General features: G+C 39.3%; 1 protein-coding gene across 3 annotated transcripts in view; it reads left to right on the top strand.

Moving 5' to 3' along the window:
- rab3ip (RAB3A interacting protein (rabin3)) overlaps positions 1-25,721 on the top strand; it is a 52,156-nt gene that overhangs the window by 2,804 nt on the left and 23,631 nt on the right. For 2 of the 3 annotated variants that reach the window (XM_073059684.1, XM_073059685.1), the window contains exons 2-7: positions 18,362-18,631; positions 20,557-20,812; positions 21,657-21,752; positions 23,035-23,112; positions 23,347-23,547; positions 25,226-25,354. In XM_073059684.1, coding sequence (XP_072915785.1) covers positions 18,387-18,631; positions 20,557-20,812; positions 21,657-21,752; positions 23,035-23,112; positions 23,347-23,547; positions 25,226-25,354 — 1,005 coding nt within the window. In that variant the 5' untranslated portion in view covers positions 18,362-18,386. Of the gene's footprint in view, positions 1-18,361; positions 18,632-20,556; positions 20,813-21,656; positions 21,753-23,034; positions 23,113-23,346; positions 23,548-25,225; positions 25,355-25,721 lie in introns of those variants that run through there. The other variant, XM_073059686.1, reaches the window with a different exon arrangement.

Here is a 25,721-nt window from a genome sequence, read left to right as displayed (position 1 = left end):
AGTATCTCTTCATCTTCTTTACGTGCATGTGCCTAAATAAATATCTCTAAAAGCCTCAAGTATTTGCCTCACCCACCATACCAAGCAGTGCATTCCAGGCATCTACCATTCTGAGTGAAAAGAAAACTTACCCCTCACATCCCCTTTGAACCTACCCCCTCTCACTGCAGGTCACAGAGCCAGTCAGCTCCCATCAGAGTTGCGCAAAATAGCGCAAAAAGTGGAGCAACCAGAAACGCACATAACATGAACTACAGAGGCTTCTAAAAACGAGTCCAAACCACACTCATCAAACCTCTCCCAAGACTCGAGATCCCTGTACCTTCCTCCAGCTGTGGGAGGGAGAGGGAGGCTGGCAGATGGTGTCAAGTCAGAGCCAAATCAGATTTCAATTTTGCTGCTAACTTTCCTTATAACCGTTCTTATCATTTCTTCCACCTGTCTCCACTAGTGGCAATATTGTTTTCTCTACAAAGCCCAACAATCTGTAAATCTAAGGAAACTTGTGCAGCCACATGAGAAAAATGCAAACCCCACAAACAGCATCAGAGGGCAAGATTGAACCTGGATCAGTGGCACTGTGAGGCAGTGTATGGGCCTGCTGCCCCTATGGTGTATTCTTATAGGTGATGGTACACCTATGTGCCTGTTGTTTTTGGAATCTGAATCAGGTTTATTATCACTAATACATTGTGAAATTTGTTCTTTTGTGGCAGCGGTACTGTGTGATACATAAAAATACTATAAGCTGCAATAAATACAAAAAAAATGTAACTGAGTAGTGCAAAAAGCATGTGCTGTTACAACACCACTCAACCAGCTGATCTGTCTCACTTTGTAGATGATGCACAGAGGCCATGAACTGGTTGGTACTGGAGAGAATGAACGTAGGTGGTAAATGTGATGCCAATTGACTGGGTTACTGGCCATTTCACTTGAATCTTGTACTCGGCCAATAGTATTCTTGACAGACTTTATTATATTTTGCTTCAGTGGGTTGGGACTTTGGTTTAAATAAACAAAAGTTGATTTGCTAGTTTCTAATGTTGTAAGTAACCACTTGAGAATTCTGGATGTGGGTTTGTGTGAACAAACTAAAAATCATTATCATTCTTAAGATTACTTCATTGATAAATGGAGAGTGACCAGTAATATGTTGGTCTTCAAAACGTGATGTTAAACTATTGAGTTTTTAAAAAAAAGTATTCAGCTGATACACACAAAAGATCCTGCAGATGCTAGAAATCTTGAGCAACACACACACAAAATGTTGGAGGAACTCTGCAGGTCAGGCAGCTGCTATGAAGTTGAAATGACCCCAGGTGAGAGGGGGGAAAGGTTGGTGTGTGGTCCGATTACCTGCTAGCTTGTGCTCCTCCCACTTCTTTTTGTATGCTGGCTTCTGTCTTCTTCCTTTCACTGATGAAGGGTCATGGCCCAGAGTGTTGACTCCATTTTCCAACAGAGATGCTTGGTATTCATTTATTTCCTTTGTATAGTTTCAAACTAAGTTGTACATATTATGTGTTATGTTTGATATATTTACAGCATTCTAATTGGTCGCTCTACTAAGAAACTACAAGAATTGGTTTTGAAAAATGAAAATGACATATTTGGGGTTCCTAACCTGGGGTCCATGGGCTTCTTGCTTAATGGTATTGGTCCATGGCATAAAAAAAACTGTTGGGACCCCCTGGATGGTTGGTGATAGTGCACAGTTCTGCATCTGTGTTTGGAAAGAACTTTATATGCTTTACAGTTTTTTTTCAGAAGAATGCATCACTTCTATATTCAAAGCTTTTGTTTAATTAGAAATTTAAAAATAAACATGTTCCTAAATCCTGCAACATTGCAATGGTTTACAAATACATATAAACTGAAGATGGAAAACAAGTTTATTTTTGTGTTCTAATTTTGCATTTGGTAAGTGAGCTGTTTGTACTGATATTTAAATAATTCATTCTCTTGTATGTACTTTTAAATAAGTAAAGAAGGCACGGGAGCTTATGTGACAGCTGCCATTTATAGCATGTTGAAAGCAGAGATAATGACTTGAAACATTAGTGTAAGAAATGGCCATTGACGACCATGAACAACTACTTAGTTTTGATATTTTGGAGTAAGCTCAGCGAAGTGTTGCTGCTCTTTTTGTTAGCATTTGCGCTTATTTTATTAAAAGAGTAAACTTTAAAAATTGATGGCAGATGCAAAATGCAACTGTCATCAATAACTTTTTAAAAGAAGGACCAGTTATAGAATCAGAAAAATACAGCGCAGAAACAGTCCCTTTGGCCCATCTAATTTGTGCCGAGCCATTTAAACTGCTTACTCCCATTGACTTGCACCCAGACCATAGCCTCCATACCTCCACAGTCCATGTACAATGTCTATAAAAAGTATTTCTCCCCCCCAGAAGTTTTCGTGTTTTATTATTTTACAACATAGAATCACAGTGGATTTAATTTGGCTTTTTTGACACTGATCAACAGAAAAGACTCTTGTATGTCAAAGTGAAAACAAATTTCTACAAATTTGTCTAAATTTATTACAATTATTAAACACAATAATTAATTGCTTAATTACTCACCCCCTTCAAGTCATCATTTAGTAGATTCACTTTTGGCAGCAATCACAACCTTGAGTCTGTGTGGATAGGTCTCTATGAGCTTTGTACATCCGGTCATTGCAATGTTCCCTCATTCTTCTTTACAAAACTGCTCAAGCTCTGTCAGATTGCATGGGGAGCATGAGTGAACAGCCCTTTTCAAGTCCAGCCACATATTCTCAGTTGGATTGAGGTCTGGACTCTGACTTGGCCACCCCAGGATGTTAACCTTGTTTTTAAGCCATTCTTGTGTAACTCTGGCTTTATGCTTGAGGTCATTGTCTTGCTGGAAAACAAATCTTCTCCCAGGTGGCATTTCTTCTGCAGACTGTATCAGATTTTCCTCCAGGATTTCCCTGTATTTTGATGTGTTCTAGAATGGATGTGGAGAGGACCAGAAGACATAACTTCAGAATACAAGGATGTCCCTTTAGAACTGATATGTGGTGTAATTTTGTTAGCCGGGGGTGGTATCTGTGGCTGTGAAGGTCAAATCATTGAGTATATTTAAAGTGGAAGTAGATGAGTTCTTGATTAGTCAAGGTATCAAAAGTTGCAGACAGAAGGCAAGAGAATGGGATTGAGATGGATAATAAATCAGCCTTGCAATAATGCAAGGTTCAAGTGATCCTGAATTTATAATTTTGAGGGTCAAGTGGTGGGAAATCCTGCGTTTGAGTTCAAGGTAAATTTATTATCAAAGTACATATCTGCACCATATGCAACCCTGAGATTCATTTTCTTGTAGGCATATTCAACAACCACACTAGAATTGATGAAAGACTGCACCAGCAGGGTGGATAACCAGTGTAGAGAAGTAAACAAACTATGCAAATAGAAAAAGAAAGGTGGGGGGGGGGGGTGGAAAGAGATTATAATAAATTAGATGTTGACTTTGTGGGAGGAGCTAGAGAGTGGTAGTAGATGGTTGCCTCTCAGACTGGAGGCCAGTGACTAGTGATGTGCCATAGGGATTGGTGCTATTGTTTGTCATCAAGATCAATGATCTGGATCAGTAAATTTGTAGATCACGCCATGTTTGAAGGTGTAGTGGACAGTGAGGAAGGCTATCATGGCTTGCAGAGGGTTCTGCATCAGCTGGAAAAATGTGCCAAAATGGCATATGTCATTTAATGCGGACAAGTGTGAGATTTTGCATTTCGGTAGGACTAACTAGGGTAGATCTTGCACAGTGAATGGTAGGACACACAGTGTGGTAAGTCAGAGGGATCCGGGAATACAGTTTCATAATTCATTGAAAGTGGTGTCACATGTAGGTAGGGTCATAAAGGTAGATAGATAGATACTTTATTCATCCCCATGGGGAAATTCAACTATTTTTCCAATGTCCCATACACTTGTTGTAGCAAAAAAATAAAAAAATATGATATGCATCTAAATCACTATCTCAAAAAGCATTAATAATAGCTTTTAAAAAGTTCTTAAGTCCTGGCGGTAGAATTGTAAAGCCTAATGGCATTGGGGAGTATTGACCTCTTCATCCTGTCTGAGGAGCATTGCATCGATAGTAACCTGTCGCTGAAACTGCTTCTCTGTCTCTGGATGGTGCTATGTAGAGGATGTTCAGAGTTATCCATAATTGACCGTAGCCTACTCAGCGCCCTTCGCTCAGCTACCGATGTTAAACTCTCCAGTACTTTGCCCACGACAGAGCCCGCCTTCCTTACCAGCTTATTAAGACGTGAGGCGTCCCTCTTCTTAATGCTTCCTCCCCAACACGCCACCACAAAGAAGAGGGCGCTCTCCACAACTGACCTATAGAACATCTTCAGCATCTCACTACAGACATTGAATGACGCCAACCTTCTAAGGAAGTATAGTCGACTCTGTGCCTTCCTGCACAAGGCATCTGTGTTGGCAGTCCAGTCTAGCTTCTCGTCTAACTGTACTCCCAGATACTTGTAGGTCTTAACCTGCTCCACACATTCTCCATTAATGATCACTGGCTCCATATGAGGCCTAGATCTCCTAAAGTCCACCACCATCTCCTTGGTCTTGGTGATATTGAGACGCAGGTAGTTTGAGTTGCACCATATCACAAAGACCTGTATCAGTTTCCTATACTCCTCCTCCTGTCCATTCCTGACACACCCCACTATGGCCGTGTCATCAGCGAACTTCTGCACATGGCAGGACTCCGAGTTATATTGGAAGGTTTTGGTATATTGGCCTTCATAAATCAATGTATTGAGTACAGCAGATGGGATGTTATCTTAAAGTTGTATAAGATGTTGATGAGGCCTAATTTGGAGAAATATGTGCAGTTTTGGTCAGCTACCTATAGGAAAGATGTAAACAAGGTTAAAAAAGTGCAGAGAAAATGTACAATGATGTTAAGTCTAGAGGACCTGAATTATAAGGAACAATTGAATAGGTTAGGACTGTATTCTTTAGAATGTAGAAGATTGAGAGGAGATTTGATGGAGGTATACAAATTTTATGAGGGGTATAGATAGTGGGAAAAGCCTTTTTGCATTTATCCTGAGGTTGGGTGGGACTACAACTAGAGGTCATGGGTCAAGGGTTAAAGGTAAGAAGTTTAAGGGGAACATGAGGGGAAACTTTTAGCCAAGAGGGTTGTGAGAGTGTGGAACAATCTGTCAGCACGTGGTGCTTACAAGCTCAATTTCAACGTTTAAGAGAAGTTTGGATAAGTGCATGGATAGTAGGGATATGGAGGGCTGTGGTCCTGGTGCAGGTAGTCAGGACAAGTTTAAATGGCTTTTTGGCCATTCCTTTCTTACGTGAAACAGCTTATCAAAGTATCAAGTTCAAGGTATCAGATATAGTTAGTGTAATGGTTAGCACGGTGCTTTACAGTACCAGCGACCCGGGTTCAATTCCCACTGCTGTCTGTAAAGAGTTTATACATTCTTCCCATGACTGCTGGGTTTCTTGATCTTCTGGATTTCACCCACATGAATGAAAATAAATTACGCTTTTCTTGAAAAGAAGAAGATACCATCCGAAATGCTGCACAGGCATCATCGTCTTGGTTGATATCAAAATACATGCTAGTATTTTGTTGTCCCAAGAAGTTTATTTTCCTCTGCAGGTCAGGTGAATGTGTGCATTTTCTTTTGGGATTTGGGAATGGATTTATAAACCACTTGTATTGCAGTGCTTGTCACAAGTTTCCTTTAGGTTTTTCAATTCAGTATGGATTTTATGTAATAAACATTCAAATAATAATAGAATGTAATGTAATAGACATTCAAAATACTGTAGTCTCCTTGTATGTTTAAAAAAAACACCTGATTTTGACAATGAGATTTAATACATGATTATTGAATACTAAAAGTAGCATCATTTCAGCAAAATGGAATGTTGTATAGCAACATTATACAATGTTAAATATTTTGTCATGCTTTCAAATAGATGCATTAGTGAAACTTTAAAAAAAAGTTAACTAGCAGGTTGAGCAACAAATAGTTAAGGGAGTACTGTACTGTAAAATGTACCAGAGGCCAAAATGCCAAGGGACTGGAATTTCAGAATGGGGAAACTTTTGTTGCACTTGTACGGGTGCTTGAGGCAGCACCTGGAATACTGCAAGCTGTTTTGGACCCCTTGCCTAAAAATGATAAACACAAAAGATTCTGCAAATTCTGGAAGTCCAGAGCAACACAAAAATGTTGGAGAAACTCAGCAGGTCAGGCTGCATATATGGAAATGAATAAACGGTTGAGGTTTCAGGCTGAGATCCTTCATCAGGACTGGAAAGTAAGGGGAAGATGCCAGAATAAGTTGGTGAGGAGATTAGGAGTACCAGCAAGAAGTTGATGGAAGAAGCCAGGTTGGGGGGGGGGTGGGGGGGGTGTGAGGAAGGGGGAGTTGATAGCTGGAAAAGGTAAAGGGCTGGAGAAGGAGGAATCTTCTCTTAGAATTTACTCTCCTCTTCTATCAGATTCCTTTGTCTCCAGTCTGAAACGTCAACTGTTTATTCATTTCCATAGGTGCTGCCTGACCTCCTGAGTTCTCCCTGAAAATGATAGGGTAGCTTTGAAGGCGATTTTTAAACTAGATTCATCAGGTTAATTTCTGGAATGAAGGGGCTGCTATAATAAGAGGCTGCAAGAGAAGATCTTGTGCAGTTCGAATAAGATCCTAAGAGAGCTTGAAGGGATGAATGTTGAGATGTTTCCGCTATTCGTGTCTGAATAACTGGCGTCCTGTTGCACTCACCACAATAATAAGCAAATGCTTGTACAGGTTGGTCAAGGACTACGTCTGCAGCTTGCTACCACCCACAATGGATCCCCTACAATTTGCCTACCCTCACAGCCGATTGACAGATGACACAATAGCCACAGCTCTACACACCGTCCTTGCGCATCCGGAGAAGGATGTTTATGTGAGAATGCTGCTCTTGGAGTACAGTTCAGCATTGAACACCATAATTCCATCCAAGCTGGACAAGAAGTTCAGAGACCTCAGCCTTCACAGCTGAGTCCTGGACTTCCTGTCACATTGCTGGCAGATGGTAAGAGTGGGCTCCCTCACCTCTGCCCCTCTGACCCTCAACACGGGTACCCCTCAGGGCTGTGTCCGAAGCCCCCTCTTTTACTCTCTGTATACCCATAATTGTGTCGTCACCCACAGCTCTAAACTGCTAACGACATGACATGATTGGCCTTGTCTCAAATAATAATGAGGCAGTCTACAGAGAAGTCCTCACCCTGACACAGCGGTGTCAAGAAAACAACCTCTCCCTGAATGTCGCAAAAACAAAGGAGCTAGTTGTGGACTACAAGAGGAATGGAGACAGACTAGCCCCTGTTGACATCAATGGATCTGGGGCTGAGAGGGTGAACAGCTTTAAGTTCTTTGGCATAAACATCATCGAAAATCTCACATGGTCTGTACATACCGGCTGTGTGGTGAGAAAAGCACAACCGTGCCTCTTTCACCTCAGACAGTTGAAGAAGATTGGTCTGGGCCCCAAAATCCTAAGAACTTTCTACAGGGGCACAGTTGAGAGCATCCTGACTGGCTGCATCACTGCCTGGTATGGAAACTGTATTTCCCTTAGTCGCAGGACTCTACGGAGAGTGGTGCAGACAGCCTAGTGCATCTGTAAATGTGAACTTCCTATTATTCAAGACATTTACAGAGACAGGTGTGTAAGAAGGGCCTGTAGAATCACTGGGGACCTGGGTCACGCCAACCACAAACGATTCCAGCTGCTACCATCCGGGAAATGGTATCACAGCATTAAAGCCAGGACAAACAGGTTCCGGGACAGTTTCTTCCACCAGGCCAGCAGACTGATTAATTCACACTGATACAATTGTAGTGCTATGCTATATTGACTGTCCTGTTGTACATACTATTTATTACAAATTACTATAAATTGTACAATGAGATGGAAATGTAACAAAGATTTTTACTCCAAGTACGTAAAGTACGTAAGAAATAAAGTCAATTCAAGTTGGGGAAGTTACAAACACGAGGACATAGCTACAGAATAAGGGCCAGTCATTTAAAACTGAGTTTTAAAAAAAACATAAAATTTCTGTAAGCATAGTGAATCCTGGAGGCCGTTGAGTCTGCTCTACCATGCTATCGTGCCTGATTTATTCTCCCACCTTCTCCCCATAACTTTTGATGATCTTACTAATCAATCAACCTCTGCTTTGAATGACCCAATGACTTAGCCTCCACAGCCGTCTGTGGCAATGAATTCCACAGCCTCTGGCTAAAGAAATTCCTCCATTTCTGTTCTAAATAGACATCCCTCCATTCTGAGACTACACCCTCTAGTCCTAGACCTCCCCCACTGCAGGAAACGTTCACTCTATCGCAACTTACAGTAGTTGGATTTAAAAAAATTAAAGAATTGTGGGTTATGGGGAACAGGTGTAGAAGAGAAGCTGAGGTCAGCATAGATCAGCCATGGTCATACTGAATGATAGGACCGGCTTGAGGGGCTGAATTGTCTATTCCTATTTTCATGTGTTCTTTTGAAAGGTGTTTATGATTGGGGATTCAGAGTGGTTTTCTTGTAATATTCCACAATTTCATCTGTTGGGCTTGCTTGAGATATTATCAAAGTTTACCTCCAGTCCTGGGTTGATTGGGAGGTAAGGTGCCCGGCATGTGTATGTTAGATCTAGTTTTTAAATGTTCTGCAAAGCCTAAATTATTAATGCATGAAATTAATGTTTTTTTCCACATCGGGGAAAATCCAGCAGCAATTTTGGAGAAATGAAAAAGCTAATTAACCCAAAGGCTATCTTTTCTATAGTGTGATCCAAGATTTGTATCTGCTCTACATATAGCTTGTGACGTTCCACAGCACCTTGGGTAAGATCTCACTTGCCTGGTCTCATTGTCACTCTGTGTCAGAAATGCTGGCGACTTAAAAACTTACAATAAAAATTGAGGGATTTAATGTCCCTGACTATTTAAAAAAAGATTTTTTTCAATAACTGACTTTAATAAAATTGGAGGTGGGATGGTGTTTACTTAACACAGTTATAGTAGTCCAGCATAGGTTTGCTTTTAAATGAATCCCTTTCTACCCTATTTAGTGTCATAGAGCACTACAGCCCAGAAATAGGCCCATCGGCCCATCTTGTCTATGCTGAGCTGTTATTCTACCTAATCTCATCGACCCAAGAAGTTGATGGGAGAGAGTATTCAAAACCAAATATTTGCCATTTAGAATGAGGCCATTAAATGCAAATACGAATTCTTTCTTTAGCAGTGGGTGTGTACACCTTTTTATTAATTGAACTGTAACAGAAATTCTTTAACTTGGTGTGGAACGGCCTTGAACTTTGGAGTCTCCCGCTCTGCGTGACTCACCAGGGCACCATGTATTAAGTGTACCTTGTATTTGGAGTGCATACTTGTTCACACTAATCTTCTGGAGAGCTGAATGTATTTAAATACAATGGGTATCTTTGTCACAATTCTTCAACTGTAGAAGTAGTGTCAATGATAAATTGTTTCACAGGTGCTACATTGTACAGTCATCTAACGTATGTTTTAAAGCTGTTATGCTCTTAGTGGTTTATTTAAATGACACTGCAGAAAAAGAGAATCTTACTTCATTAACAAAAGTTCATCAAAAAGGCCTTTTGAGTTTGATGTTATTAGATGTATCATTGCAGTTATGGTCTACATAAACAGTTCGTTGAAATCTGTTGTCTCCATGTTGCAAACTGTTGTTTATTCCCCAATTAATGAGAGATAACCTGAGAGCAGACTTTAAATTGTTGAAAATAAGGGTCTTTTTCAACACTTCAGTAATTGAATTTAATGATGTAGCTGCTCCCAAAGGAAGGTCCCTTGTGTTCAAATGCTCTCGTTCCCTTCCCCTCCCCACCCCTCCCAGTGCTGTCGGAGGTCTTGGGCAAGGTATAACAGACGTGGTTTACGGATTGGACTCCGAAGTTCACATCATGATGTGTTTCTGGCTTCAGGTCACTTTTTTCTGTTGCTACTTTGAATCGGGGTGGCCTGCAGATAATGAAACTGAATATGCCTGAACTCCTTGATTTTGTATTTTATTCTGTGTTTTTTTCGCTATTTTTTTGTTGCCATTTGGGCAATTCAATATTTTCTCCCCTTTTTTTCCACGGTTGGGAGGGTGGTTGATGGTCTTTGAATGGATTCCCTTGTGTTCCTTTGTTTTGTGGCTGTCTGTAGGGAAGACAAATCTCGGGGTGATAGACGGCATACATACTTTGATAATAAATGTACTTTGAATTTTTGAAACACCCTTCTAAATGGTTATGTGGTCCCCTAGTATCATACCTGTTGAGTAGTTTTAGATATTTCGCTTTTTGTAGGGTGTGCAGCATTCTTCACAATCCCACCATTGAACTGTTTTGGGATTGACTTAGTGCCGTGTGCAACTTATGAAGTCGATGTAGCCTTCATAAACTGCAGTGTCTGTGGCTTTTTCCAGCATAAGAACTTACAAATTGCATTACGGATTTACAAATTAGTCACATTGTGTAGTGTGTCCTGTGACTGTTATGCTTTGTTGCATTAGATTGAAGTAAGATGTTAGTGGTGTGCTAAACATATAATTCCTCTTCAACAAATCTGTCCATGTTTATTAAAGCTAATTTCAAGTATGGTAATTCAAATTTGTGAATAATATATCAATTATTATATTTATGAAATGTTTGTTACACCTTTCATGTTGTGTGCCAAATTTTACTTTTGAGTGTTCTTTATTTTAGCAATTCAGTCACTGTCATGACACCAGTGATTCTATGGAAATGTTGCCTGACACAAGCTGAAATTGTAAAAGGCTATGATGTGCCAAAGATTCTTGGGTATATGTATTGAGGGGTAATGCATTAATGCAGGAAAGTGGAGCTCGGGTGCAAGATCAGCCATGATTAGAATCAGACTTGTTACTGATAACATAAGGTGAAATTTGTTGTTTTGCAGCAGTAGTACATGATCTTGGAACACAAAACAGTATAGCCCAAGAACAGGTCATTTTATTCATGTCTGTGCCTGTCATGCTAAATCTGTCTGGACTTTGAAGCACGACATAGTGGAAGAAGCATTTGGGCCTTGTACCTGTTGTGTAAATCCTAGAGAAGAATTCTTTTGTGCACTAGACAATCCTTTAATCTGTAGTAACATAGATGGAAGTTTAGCTTTTTTGTGTTAATTGGTCATTTGTAATGGGAAATAAATCTAATTGAACTGCACCTTTTAAAGTGAGAAACAACATGTTTACTGTTTCATTTGAACTGAAAAACTCCTTAATACAACATTCCAGTGTCAGGCTAAATATTGCATTGTTACTTTAAATTCTGATGAACCATGCTGACATCATTGCAAAAATTTTTGTCCCCAGTTCAGATAAAGTAGGAATTTTGGAATGTTGTTTTGAAATAGAATTATTATAATTTAGTCCCTCTGTAACTCAAGTTCTTAGCAAATTCTTACCAAGGAGCATTGTTCATATTTGCTGACCAGTTTGCTTAACCTGCTATTGCAGAGGAGACATCAAGTGAAAGTCATTTCAAAGATAACTAGAAACTTTGCAAAATACAACCATGAGAAAATCTGCAGATGCTGAAAATCCAAAGCAACACACAAAATTCTGGAGGAGCTTAGCACGTAAGGCTGCATCTATGGAAAAGAATAAACAGTCAACGTTTTATGCTGAGATCCTTCATCGAGAGCCTATAAGTCCTGAAACGTCAACTGTTTACTCTTTTCCATACATGCTGCCTGGTCTGTTGAGTTCCTTCAGGATTTTGTGTGTAACTTTGCAAAATGGATGTTTATTCCTTTATTTAATAGCTAACTAATTTTAACACTCAGAGTTAAATTGTATGCTATTTCACTTAGTAATTTTAGGAATATGCTGAGTTTAGACAGTCTTTTGAATCTTTGCTCTGTCTTGGGTACTGTAACTCTTGTGTATCTGAAACTTGCATGATATGTTTATAATCAGGTTGGCTGCCACAATAAGAGAGCCAAATAAAATGACAAAATTATGTTTGATAGAAGTTCGTATACAAATGAACCTGCTTGCACAGAACATAGAAAACCTGCAGCACAATACAGGTCCTTTGGCCCACAAAGCTGTGCCAAACATCCCTACCTTAGAACTTACCTAGGGTTACCCATAGCCCTCTATTTTTCTAAGCTTCATGTACCTATCCAGGAGTCTCTTAAAAGACCCTATTGTTTCCGCCTCTACCACCGCTAGCTGCCCATTCCACGCACTCACCACTGTCTGCGTGTTTTTTTTTAAAAAAAAACAACTTACAGATATCTCCTCTGTACCTACTTCCAAGCTCCTTAAGACTATAATGTCCTCTTGTTCTAGCCATTTCAGCCCTGGGAAAAAGCCTCTGACTATTCACACAATCAATACCTCTCATTATCTTGTACACCTCTCTCAGGTCACCTCTCATCCTCTGCTGCTCCGAGTAGAAAAGCCCAAGTTCACTCAATCTATTCTCATAAAGCATGCCCCTAAATCCAGGCAACATCCTTGTAAATCTCCCCTGCACCCTTTCTATAGTTTCCACATCCTTCCTGTAGTGAGGTGACCAGAACTGAGCACAGTACTCCAAGTGGGGTCTGACAAACTGAAATATTCTGCTGATGGTTATATACGAGTCTTGTAAAGTGGTCAAACCGTTTTATTCTCATTGCAGACCATTTGTGAGATTGATGTTTACAAACAAGCTTGTGTTAAAATTGGCATACCTATCTGTAATTGAGCTACTTCCCAGCTGGTTACTTAGACTGCAGTTATGCAAGTGAAATATTATTGGCGTGTCTGGCTAAATGTTGCTGTTCTAATTGGAACAATCTGACCTGCAGTAAACTCAACAGTTCACTGTGCACGAACATTTGAAATGTGTTATTGTCAGTGCACCCAAGTACAAGAACTAATTTTGAAGGTCCATTGTTTGGAGGTATCTAAAATCAATTTTTGGGCAAAATTATGTACTAAACCAAGATTAAAGATCCTGGAAATTCAGAACAAAATTCCTAGGTCTCATGTTTTATCCCACATCTCAAAGACATAATAATTATTATTTATATAGCACCTTTCATACATTAAGTTGCAGGCTCAAAATGCTTTACATAGATTGTAAAGATCAGTCAATATGGTTGTAAAAATACAAAACAAAATTAAAAATTGCAAGTAAAGACAAACATTTTATTCAGATTCAGTTTATTGTCATTTAGAAACCACAAATGCAATGCAGTTTAAAAAATGAGGCAACGTTCTCTGGAATGATATCACAAAAAAACCACACGACAAAACAGACCACACAAGAAAAGCCACATAAAGTTTGGTAATCCCCGGTCCAGAGTTCGGAGAGGCTGCTGTGTATCAATAACGCGCTACCAATGAAATGTAATTGAATAGACCAAATTATATAAATGTAATCAACAACAGCAGCCATTAAGTAATCCTTTAAATAGGCCAAATTCTTAAAGTAGGTATTTAGAAATGATTTGAATCGTTCCACAGTTCTAGACTGGCTTATCTCAGTCAGTAGAGTATTCCAGATTTTTAGATAGATAGATAGATACTTTATTCATCCCCATGGGGAAATTCAACTTTTTTTTCCAATGTCCCATACACTTGTTGTAGCAAAACTAATTACATACAATACTTAACTCAGTAAAAAATATAATATGCATCTAAATCACTATCTCAAAAAGCATTAATAATAGCTTTTTAAAAAGTTCTTAAGTCCTGGCGGTAGAATTGTAAAGCCTAATGGCATTGGGGAGTATTGACCTCTTCATCCTGTCTGAGGAGCATTGCATCGATAGTAACCTGTCGCTGAAACTGCTTCTCTGTCTCTGGATGGTGCTATGTAGAGGATGTTCAGAGTTTTCCATAACTGACCGTAGCCTACTCAGCGCCCTTCGCTCAGCTACCGATGTTAAACTCTCCAGTACTTTGCCCACGACAGAGCCCGCCTTCCTTACCAGCTTATTAAGACGTGAGGCGTCCCTCTTCTTAATGCTTCCTCCCCAACACGCCACCACAAAGAAGAGGGCGCTCTCCACAACTGACCTATAGAACATCTTCAGCATCTCACTACAGACATTGAATGACGCCAACCTTCTAAGGAAGTACAGTCGACTCTGTGCCTTCCTGCTCAAGGCATCTGTGTTGGCAGTCCAGTCTAGCTTCTCGTCTAACTGTACTCCCAGATACTTGTAGGTCTTAACCTGCTCGACACATTCTCCATTAATGATCACTGGCTCCATATGAGGCCTAGATCTCCTAAAGTCCACCACCATCTCCTTGGTCTTGGTGATATTGAGACGCAGGTAGTTTGAGTTGCACCATATCACAAAGTCCTGTATCAGTTTCCTATACTCCTCCTCCTGTCCATTCCTGACACACCCCACTATGGCCGTGTCATCAGCGAACTTCTGCACATGGCAGGACTCCGAGTTATATTGGAAGTCTGATGTGTACAGGGTGAACAGGACCGGAGAGAGTACGGTTTTAGTCTTGTTTTAGTGCACAAGAACAAAAGACCACAGCTCTGGTTTTTGTATGCTTGGCTCCAGGAACACTAAGCAAACCAGTATTTGCAGATGTAAGATTACAAGTAGGGACAATCCAAAATATATGGAGGAGCTAGATTATTCAGAGCCATATATGCAATTCAGAGTATTTAAAAGTTGATCCTATAGCACAGAGGCAGCCAGGGTAATGATTTCAAAACTGGTGAAATGTGCTGCTGCATTTTGAACAAGCTGCAACCGATTTATATCTTACACAGTCCTGAAAAGAGTGCATTACAGTAGACTAACTGGCTAAAAGCAAAAGCATGTATCAAATTTTCAAAGACATACTAGTTGATATTGCCTTTAGCATTTAGATTAGAGAATCTGGAGGGGGGAGTCATTAGAAAAGTATAGCACAGAAACAGGCCCTTCAGTCCATCTAGTTCATGCCGAAACCATTTAAGTTGCCTGCTCCCATCAACCTGCACCAGGACTATAGCCCTCCTTATCCCTAGAGTCCATGTTTTCTTAAATGTTGAAATTGAGCTCGCAAGCACCACTTGTGCTGGCAGCTCATTTCACACTCTCGTGACCCTCTGAAGAAATTTCTCCCCATGTTTTTCTTAACCTTTTCACCTTTCACCCTTAACCCATGACCTCTAGTTGTAGTCCCACCAAACCTCAGTGGAAAAAGCCTGCTTGAGTTTACCCTATCTCTATCCCTCATAATTTTGTATACATCTATTAAATCTCTTCTCAATCTTTTTTTCTAACTCAGGTCCTCCTCATAAATTTTCTCTGCATTTTCAATTTTTTTGCATCTTTCCTGTAGGTGACCAAAACTGCACACAATACTCCAAATTCTTGTACAACTTCAACATAACATTCCATCTTATGTACTTAATACATTGATCTATGAAGGCCAATGTGCCAAAAGCTATCTTTGTAACTCTATCTACCTGTGATGCCACTTTCAACAAATTAATGACCTGTGTTTCGAGATCCTTTTCAATCAACCACACTCCTCCCTGCCCTCCCATTCACTGTGTAAGACCTACCCTGGTTGGTCCTACCGAAATGCAAAACCTCACACGTGTCAGCATTAAATTCCATCTGCCATTTTTTCAGCCCATTTTTGGAGCTGATGTAGATCCCCTTGCAAGTCATGATAGTCTTCCTTACTTTTACTAAACCCTCAATCTTGGTGTCATCTGCAGATTTGCTGATAAAGGACCCAGCACCGTATCCCTGCAGCTCACCACTAGTCACAGGCCCCTGGTCAGAGATGCAACCGTCTGCTCCCACTCTGGTTCTCCCACTAAACCAATTTCCAAACTAATTTATTACTGCATCCTGTATGCCTGAGATGACGGGGGAATAAACTGAATTAGTATAGGGTTAGTGCAAATGGGCTGCTAATGGTTCATATGGACTTGGTTGAAAAGCCTGTGTCTGTGCTCTCTAGCTCAGTGGTAATATAAAGCTAATACATTTAAATCCACAAAAATGGAGTTCAAGCAACACACACAAAATGCTGGAGGAACTCAGCAGGCCAGGCAGCATCTATAGAAAAGAGTACAGTCGACATTTCAGGATGAGACCCTTTGGCAGGACAGCCCAAAATGTCAGTCATACTCTTTTCCAGCGCTGTGCGTGTGTGTCTGTCTGCAGATTCCTTCTTTGAAAGCGGAGTTCAAGTTCAGTTTATTGTCATTCAAATATACATATGCATATCGCCAAACGGAATAATGTTCCTTTGGATCAAGGTGCACGGCACAGTACATATAACTCTCACATAACACAAAGTACAGTCAGCCCTCCTTGTCCGCGGATTCTGCATGTGCAGATTTAACCAACCGCGGATCGGGAAAACCCGGAAGTTCTCTCTCCAGCACTTGTTGATTGAGCATGTACAGACTATTTTCTTGTCATTATCCCCTAAACAATACAGTATAACAACTATTTAACATTTACATTGTATTAGGTATTATAAGTAATCTAGAAATGACTTAAAAGTACAGGCAATCCCCGGGTTATGAATGAGTTCCGTTCCTGAGTCCGCCTTTAAGTCGGATTTGAAGTCGGAACAGGTACATCTGGTATTATTTAGCGTCAGTTAGTCAAAGGTTTTTCTTAGTACATATTTTACCTTTTTATGCATATAAAACACTTGAAACATACGTATTTCAATAATTTAACCCCTGCATTGCTTAGTAATAATTGTAGCTTTCATCAGGGCAGGGCTTTTCACATTGTCCATTAAAATTGTTCCGATCATTGACTGACTGTAGCCTAATGCTTTTTCAATTATCGATGGCGTTTCACTTCTTAGCGATCGCGTTATTACTTCCACCTTATTTTCAATCGCGAACAGAAACACTGCGGATTCAGAGCTGTGCCACCAGGTCCTAATGTCCACCGCATGGAGACGTTAAATAAAGTCCGGGGTTCCGCTCGGTCCTAAAGACCACAGCACTGATGCATGTTAAATAAGGGACTTGAGCATCCGCGAATTTTGGTATCCGCGGGGGGTCCTGGAACCAATACCCCATGGATAAGGAGGGCCGATGGTAATATTCATCATGATTATTATGTGCTGTGTCGTATGATGTGTGTGATTGTGGTCAAGACCATGATTGCTCTTGGCAAATTCTTCTGCAGATAAGGTTTGCCATTGTCACTTTCTGGGCAGTGTTTTCACAAGACAGGTGACTCCAGCTATTATTAATACTCTTCAGAGATTGTCTGCCTGGCATCAGTGATCACATAACCAGTATTTGCGATGTGCACCAGCTGTTCGTATGACCATCCACACCTGCTCCCATGGGTTCACATGACCCTGATCGGTTGGGGGGGGGGGGTGTAGTTGGCTAAGCAGGTGCTACACCTTACCCAAGGGTGACCTACAGGCTAGCAGAGGCAAGGAGCGCCTTGCACCTCATTTGGTAGAGAAATGTCTCCGGAAAATAATATTACCACAAATAAGTTAACAAGTAATAAAGAATGAATGTAATACATGTTTAAAAAGTAAACTGTATAATGCTACTAGCACTTCATAAGTGATGATAAATGGGTGGTGACAGGGAGTTCAGTAGTCTTGTGGCCTGGGGGAAGTTGCTGTTTCCCATTCTAACAGTTCTTGTCCTAATGCTACAGTATCTCTTGTCTGATGGTAGGGGGTCAAATAGATTGTTGGACAGATGGGAGGGATGCTGAGGACCCTGCATATGTCATGTTGTTCATCATAATCAGATTATGTTCTGCTTGTGTATGAACTGATATTAATAGCAAAAGTTGTTGATCAAGATTAATTCACAAAGCTAGGTATTTCCTTTTAAGATGTTTTTTGCACTTCTTTGAGGTGAGAGCAATAAACTTAAAAGTCTGTGTAGTTCAGTTGTTATATTTTGCTAGTTTAGCTAATATCACTGTGTCAGGGAAACAGCCACACAAACAATTGTGCATTAAATTTAATTTCTGGTTTGTAGAGGTAAGATCTGGCAAATCTAGAAACTGATGTAAGCAGTAGTAATGATATTTGTATCTATCAATTTGAGGGTTAAATGTAGGTTCCAAGTCACTAAGATCTAGTTTTGCAAATTTTCCTTAGCTTACTCTTGCTAATCCAAATCGTTAGTTTTATTTTAAAATTCGTATTTGGCAAAGTTGACAACTTTTAGATCATGCTGAAATTAACTGGATGTTGTAGACACTTTATTTTGAAATGTTCATATTTCCTTTTTCTTAAATACTCAGCTTTGGGTATAATGAACCTACTGCTATGGCAAGCAACACTCTTGAAGGCTTCCATGAAGTGAACTTGGCTTCGCCTTCCTCTCCTGATTACACTGAACTGGCTCAATCAGAGACTACAGAAGCTGCTACCTCAGGAGTTCTGTATCATCCTCATTTACTGGTGAGCTCTACCCCTGTTGAGCCCTGTACACTAATTGGTGCAGACCTTCCCACACAGCCGATTTATCCTTCTGCTCAGAACCTCAGCAGTGGAGAGTCAAGAAATGTCAGGTACATTTAACTTCTGTGTGTAATTGCTGGTTTTAGCTACACTCTGAATTATTTTTAACCAGTATAATAATTATACACATTCTTATGTTTAAAAGGATTAAATGCAGCTGCTTTGAAATTTTAAATGCAACTTTGGAGAATTGCCTTTATTTTCAGTTTCCTTTCTGGACAGTTGTTTAGCTTTAATGAAGCTGTTATTAACCTTCACATTATAAAGTCCTCTTATTCTGTCCCTGAAGTAATAGCATAATAAATAAAGCCATAGTAAGCTATGTAGCACCATTACCCCCACCTGCAATGCATGTAACAACTTTGTACATTAGAATGAGATCTTCTATTTGCAGGACCATCTGCTCTTCACCGAACACATATCAGTCTAGTAAGCCTTTGCCATCTCTCTTTCTCAAGCAATTCTTCCTTGATAACAACTATACATTTTTTTTGGAGTTGGGTATTTTTAATGCATATATTCAATCCTCAAAGTGAAAACATACCCACACTGCCTACCTTCCTAATTGTTAGCTGCACCTGCATACTAATATTTCTTGATTTGGTGTAGATGGGCATTTGCACTTGTTTTTTGTCTTTCACTAAGAAAGACTGCTTTTTTTCCCTACTCATTTTCAGGGCACATCTGGATATATCAAAGTTCAAAGTAAATTTGTTATCAAAATACATATGTCACCATATGCAACCATGGGATTCATTTTCTTGTGAGCATGCTCAATAAATCCAATAACCATAATAGAATCAATGAAAGGCAGCACCAACAGGTGGACAACCAATGTGCAAAAGACAACAAACTGCAAAAACACAAAGGAAGAAAAAATCATAAATCAATAAGTATCAAGAACACAAGGTCAATAGCCCTCGAAATTGAGTCTGTAGATCGTGTAAACATTTCAGTGATGGGGCAAATGAAGTTATTTCCTCTAGTTCACGAGCCTTGTGGTTGAAGAGTAGTAACTGTTCCTGAACCTGGTGGTGTCTGAAAAGAGGATGCTGTCCAAGTTGCATGCTATCTTGAACAATGTCTCCCATCCACTCCATAATGTACTGGTTAGGCACAGGAGTACATTCAGCCAGAGACTCATTCCACTGAGATGTAACACTGAGCATCATAGGAAGTCATTCCTACCTGTGGACATCAAACTTTACAACTCCTCCCTCAGAGTGTCAGACACCCTGAGCCAATAGGCTGGTCCTGGACTTATTTCCACTTGGCATAATTTACTTATTATTATTTATGGTTTTAATATTGCTATATTTCTACACTATTCTTGGTTAGTGCGACTGTAACGAAACCCAATTTCCCTCGGGATCAATAAAGTATGTCTGTCTGTCTGAGTCCTGAGGCTCTTGTACTTTCGACTTGATGGCAGTAGTGAGAAGAGAGCATGACCTGGGTGATGGGGGTTCCTGATGTTAAGAGCTGTGTAGAGGTACTCAGTGGTGGGGAGGACTTTACCCACGATGGACTGGACCGTATCCACTACTTTTTGTAAGATTTTCAGTTCTGTTTTCTTGAAGAATGAGGAAACTTGGGGAAAAGTGACATCTGCTAACTAATTAATAGACATGAAGAATGTGTTGATTATTGTAATAATTGTTTTTATTGTTCAAAATATAATGTGCACATATCCTGCGATAGATTTCCACTCAGGAAATATCTTTTTGATCTCCTTAGTCTTCCTAACTTTAGATGTGAAATTTGTTTTACGTGGCATTCAAATAATAAAAATATTCTCATTTCAGGGGGTTCTGTCATTTCCACCATTTTAGAGGCTATAGGAATTCTCCAAAATTACCTCTGGTCTTGAATTTATTCCTTCAAGTTATTGGTGCTGTTGTGTTTTTACATGTTATTTAACAAAATATGAACTGTTAACAGTTGTCATCTTTCACAATGTTGTTAATGATTCCAGCAATAAATTTCCAATGCCGTGTGCTACCTCGGAAACAGTCCATAATTCACCAAAACCACTGGCAAGTGATATCGGCAACCATCGTGCAGAAGTGGAATTTTTGCAAGGTGTACTGGCAAATGAAGTTCAAGAAGGTACAGAAGATGTTTTGGACCAAAGTACAGACAGTTTATCTCATTTGAGAAGCCCAATTGTACTTGAAGTGAGGGAGAAAGGCTATGAAAGACTGAAGGAAGAGCTTGCTAAGGCTCAGAGGGTAAGTCTGCTTTCATTGTCACAATTGTGAATTAAAGCAATGGTTAATTAAAATATACAGTTTTAAGGATTACAAGATTTAAATTTGATGGGACTAATTCAAATTGAAGTGTTTCTGCCAACAGCACAATGTGTATGCTGTAGCTGTACAAGTCTCATTCATTTGTATTTTTATTTTATGGCAGACCTGATGTAAGGCAATAGTGTAGGTGTCATAAATATGAAATAAAACCATGTTATGCAGATCTGCAATAAGAAAAAACAGTTAAAGTCCTAATAAAATTGATAAATGATGATTAAAAACAGCTAAAGAGGTGGTTTGGGATGGATGAAAGGTAAGAGATTAAGTGACAAAAGGGGTGCAAGCCAAATTTGATATTAATAATTGGGTATTAATGTATAGAAAAGAGTATTAGAAACATTAATAGGAGTAACAATTCAACAATACAATTTTACAGTATCAAAACAGCTGTTTTTTAACCCATAAATGGTGTGCATTCACTTTCTAAGCCTTGTGGCAGAGTGAAGCGATGTGGAGAGCCTAGTCTGAGAGTCAGGTTTCATTTCTCCATGTTTAAAGAAAAAAAAATTCCAAGACATCTTGGGGGGATGGGGAACTGATACAATAGAGAATATTTCTCTGAGGCTTTTAACAAATTGTTAACTTTTTTCTACTATATAGCCAAAGCATGTTTTACATTGGTCTGTCACTCATGTAGACACTGCATAGAGATAATTAAGTGGAAAAACTTAGTTGGCTAAAGTTGTTTTTTAAAATGTTGAATCTTTGATTTGGATAATCTATTTAAATTATTAAATGTTAATAACTAATTGATGTTAAACAGGAGCTGAAACTAAAAGATGAAGAATGTGAGCGTTTATCCAAAGTGAGAGATCAGCTGGGTCAGGAACTTGAAGAGCTTACAGCTAGTTTATTTGAGGTTTGTATGAGCTGGGGATGTCATTAGATTAGTAATGATTTAAATTTTTTTCAAACATCCCAACAATATTGTGATCTCGCTTGTCAGGTTTGACTTCGTTTACCATTTGCATTATTTAATAACACTTTAATTCTCTTGATCAGGTATTCCTTTGTCTAGGATTATGTTTTGCTCATTATGAATACACTTTCCGTTGTGTGCTTCGTATATTGAAAGTGTTAAAACGCTTAACTCTCTTCCTACTTGTTCCTATAATGTATTTCTTGCTCCATATCTTCTCTTAATTTAGTCGGCAACAGCAAGAATGTGTGTATGTCTTTCACGTACACCTGTCTAGATTAATCTATTTTTGTGATTATTTTTTTTCTCTCTCTCTGCCTACCTTTTTTCCTCTCCAATATGTCCCTTTTTTACTTTTGAACTAGGTCTTAATGCCAATAATATTATTTGACTTCCTTCCCAGGAGAGTTTTCCCTGACTCCTTGCATTCACGTGTGAAATTTTGATCGCCGACAGGCTTGCCTTTTTTTTCTGGAGGGGAGAAAAGGCTTCTGATTACTTATGTAACCTGGCATGGGGGCGACACTGTGCCTCTTGAGACTCCTGGGCACAGCTGCAAAACAGATTGTCTATCCCCTTAGTAATTGTACCACAGTTAATCTCTTCAGTGTTTTTTTTCCCCATTGTGCATATGTTGCTATTAAAAAATGAAAAGGTGCATATTGTTGCAGTTTGGACTATTTTCATATAAGGTTTGTAATTTATTTCATTCAGAAACAGGATTGTGCTTTGGACCAATTCCTGTTCCATTTAGAAACAGAAAACCTACAGCACAACACAGGCCCTTCGGCCCACAAAGCTGTGCCGAACCTGTCCTTACGGTAGAAATTACTAGGCTTACCCATAGTCCTCTGTTTTTCTAAGCTCCATGTACCTATCAAATTATGAGAAAATGAAATATCTGAGAAATTTTAATAGGATTTAATTAAAGAATAATGTTCTATGTGTAAACAGTTTGTTTGTTGCCAAACATAGTTTTCTGAAATGGAGAATATTCCATTCCCTTTCACTAACATTCTTCATCTCGTTTAAAAACTGTAAAGTACATTTACGTGACTGTCATATTAGCAGCATCTTAATGCCTACCCTACTGAAGACTTCCAACAAATTTGTATCAAGATTTGAAAAAGGTTTTGCTACTGATGAGGGGTAAAAGGTGTGATCTTTGATATTTTGATTTTATGGAACTTGTTTAAATCCGCACTTTCCCCTTGCTTTCAAGGAAGCTCATAAAATGGTACGTGAAGCAAATGTCAAACAAGCTGCAGCAGAGAAACAGTTAAAAGAAGCTCATGGCAAGGTAACGATTGGATGCTGATTCATCCTTTTGTCCCTTAATGAAAGTTATTGCATAGAATCATTTTCATAATTAGGATGCACTTTAAAACATTTAGTTTGAAAGTCTCAGCAGCTCTCTAACTCTACATTTCACCTCCTGATTTTACAAATTCTTTATCTCTGCACTTTTTAACCATGTTTATGAACCTTGGACTAAGCTAATTTGTGATTTTTAATTTTTTTTCTGTCTTAAAAGATTGAAGTACTACAAGCTGAAGTGGCTGCATTGAAAACACTCGTCCAATCTTCTTCACCAACATCACCCATGAAGGAGCTTCAACTGAATGCAAAGCCTCATTTTAAAAAGGGACATGCTCGAAACAAAAGTACAAGTGCCATGGCCAGCTGCAGCCAAGAAATGAATATGATACAACCTATTGTAAGGGATTGTAAAGAAGTAAGTTCTCCCACAAAATAGAGGGATTTCACAAATGAATTTTAGGTAATGTGATTCGTTCTGAGTTCTCTATAGATAAACTCATCTGTGCTCAAATCAAAATCAGAGTCGTATCAACTACTAGGCATTATTCCTCCTCTACTCCTGTGAGTTGGGTGACTGTGTCGTCATTCTGCATCATCCATCTGTTGCTGTATGGAACTTCCTTCACTTGGTTCCTCCATTTGCTTTTGGGTAACAAAGAACATGAATTTTCTGGTAACACACAAAATGCTGGAGGAACTCAGCAGGTCAGGTTTCTTCTCAGTCCTGAAGAAAGGTTTTTGTCTGTAATGTTGACTGTTTATTCATTTCCATAGATGCTGCCTGACTTGCTGAGTTCCTCCAGCACTTTGTGTGTGTGTGTGTGTGTGTGTGTGTGTGTGTGTGTTGCTTGGATTTCCAACATCTGTAGGCTTTCTTGTGTTTATGAAGTTTTTGGTGTTTTACAATTAGAAAGGAAAATACTGAAAATGTATGTTTTCTTTCCCATTACATTGAGACTAGTGATTTTCTCTCTTCCTGACACAATGACTCTGAGGAGAGGAGATGTTCTAATTTAATATAATTTTTTTTGCCATCTATGCCTAAACACTTCCTCACTTTTTGCAAGTGTGTAGCACTCCCTTGGGGCTTGGATGTTGGCATAGGTGTTAAATTCAAGTTGCCAGCATAGACCTTGAATACACATCTGACTTCATCTATGAGTACACCCTGGAGCCAATGCTGACATTCTTGTCAAAGTTAAAATCTCTTGGATGAACGTAGAACAGTATAGCACACTACAGGCCCTTAGCCCAGGATGTTGTGTTGACCAAGATAAATCTAACTCTACCCTCCCACGTAGCCTCCACTTTTCTTTCATCCAATTGCCTGTCCAAGAGTCTCTTAAATATTCCTAATGTTTCTGTCTCTACCATCACCTCCGCAGTGCATTTCGTGCATTTACCAATTTGTGTGGTTTTTTTTTAAACTACCTCTGATGTGCCCCTTATACTTTCTTCTAACAACATTAAAATTATGCCCTCTCATACTAGTCATTTCAGCCCTGGGGAAAAGTCTCTAGCTATTCTCTCCATTCATGCCTCTTACTATCTTGAACACCTCTCTTCCTTCTCTCCAGAGAGTAAACCCCTAGCTTGCTCAACCTACCCTCATAAGACATGCTCTTTAATCCAGGCAGCCTCCTGATACATCTCCTTTGCACCCTCTTGAAACTACGTAACTGTAACCAGAGTTTTATAGAGCTGCAACATTATCGCACAGCTCCTGAACTTAATCCCCTGACGAATAAAGACAAATACACCATATGCCTTGTTAACCACTCTATCAAGTTGTGGATTGTCATATCAGCTGCAAGTATTATGAAAGCTGTTTTTTCTGGTTTCACTTGGGTTGGGAAAGTTTTTGTGTATCTTTTGTACTTATTCTGACTAAATTCCAAGTTTACATTCAATGTTATCTTTAAAGCATTCCTAAGTAGTTTGAGGTGAATTTAAAAGTTTGTATTGAAGTGAAATTGTCACATAATTAGAAAAAAATCTGGATGATTTCAACAATTAATCATGTTTTGAAGCTTCCAAAATTAGAAGTTGTTTCTTTGGCTTTACTTACAACTTATTTTGTAACTTTGCAAAAGGTTGATTTGCTTCTGTTTGGTGAATTTAAAGCATGGAAGGAAGAACCAACAATCGATAAAACCTGCTGTTTTTTAGACAGAATATATAAAGAAGATATATATCCTTGTTTGACATTTTCAAAAAATGAGGTAAGAAGTTCAAGGCAATGTAATTCAAAGTGACTCAGTGAAATTTGTAATTCAGTGAATGAGACCGGTATTCCTTAATGAATAAGTTCATGATTTTTGATGGTCATAGAACACGGCAGTCTAAAAAAGGCCCTTTGGCCCATTAGATCATGCTGAACTATTAATCTGCCTTATCCCTTCGACCTGCACCAGGACCATAGCTCTCCATACCCTTCCTTTCCATGTACAGTACCTATCCAAGTTTCTCATAAGTGTTGAAATTGAATGGGCATTCGCCACTTCTGCTGGCAGTTCATTCCACACACTCACCACCCTCTGAGTGAAGATGTTCCCCCTGAACATTTAATCTTTCACCCTTAACCCATGA

The sequence above is a fragment of the Hemitrygon akajei genome, chromosome 10 (genome assembly GCF_048418815.1).
Source record: "Hemitrygon akajei chromosome 10, sHemAka1.3, whole genome shotgun sequence".
Lineage (NCBI taxonomy): Eukaryota > Metazoa > Chordata > Chondrichthyes > Myliobatiformes > Dasyatidae > Hemitrygon > Hemitrygon akajei.
The sequence above is the reverse complement of the archived record's forward strand: the minus strand, read 5'-3'. Positions and strand labels throughout refer to the sequence as shown.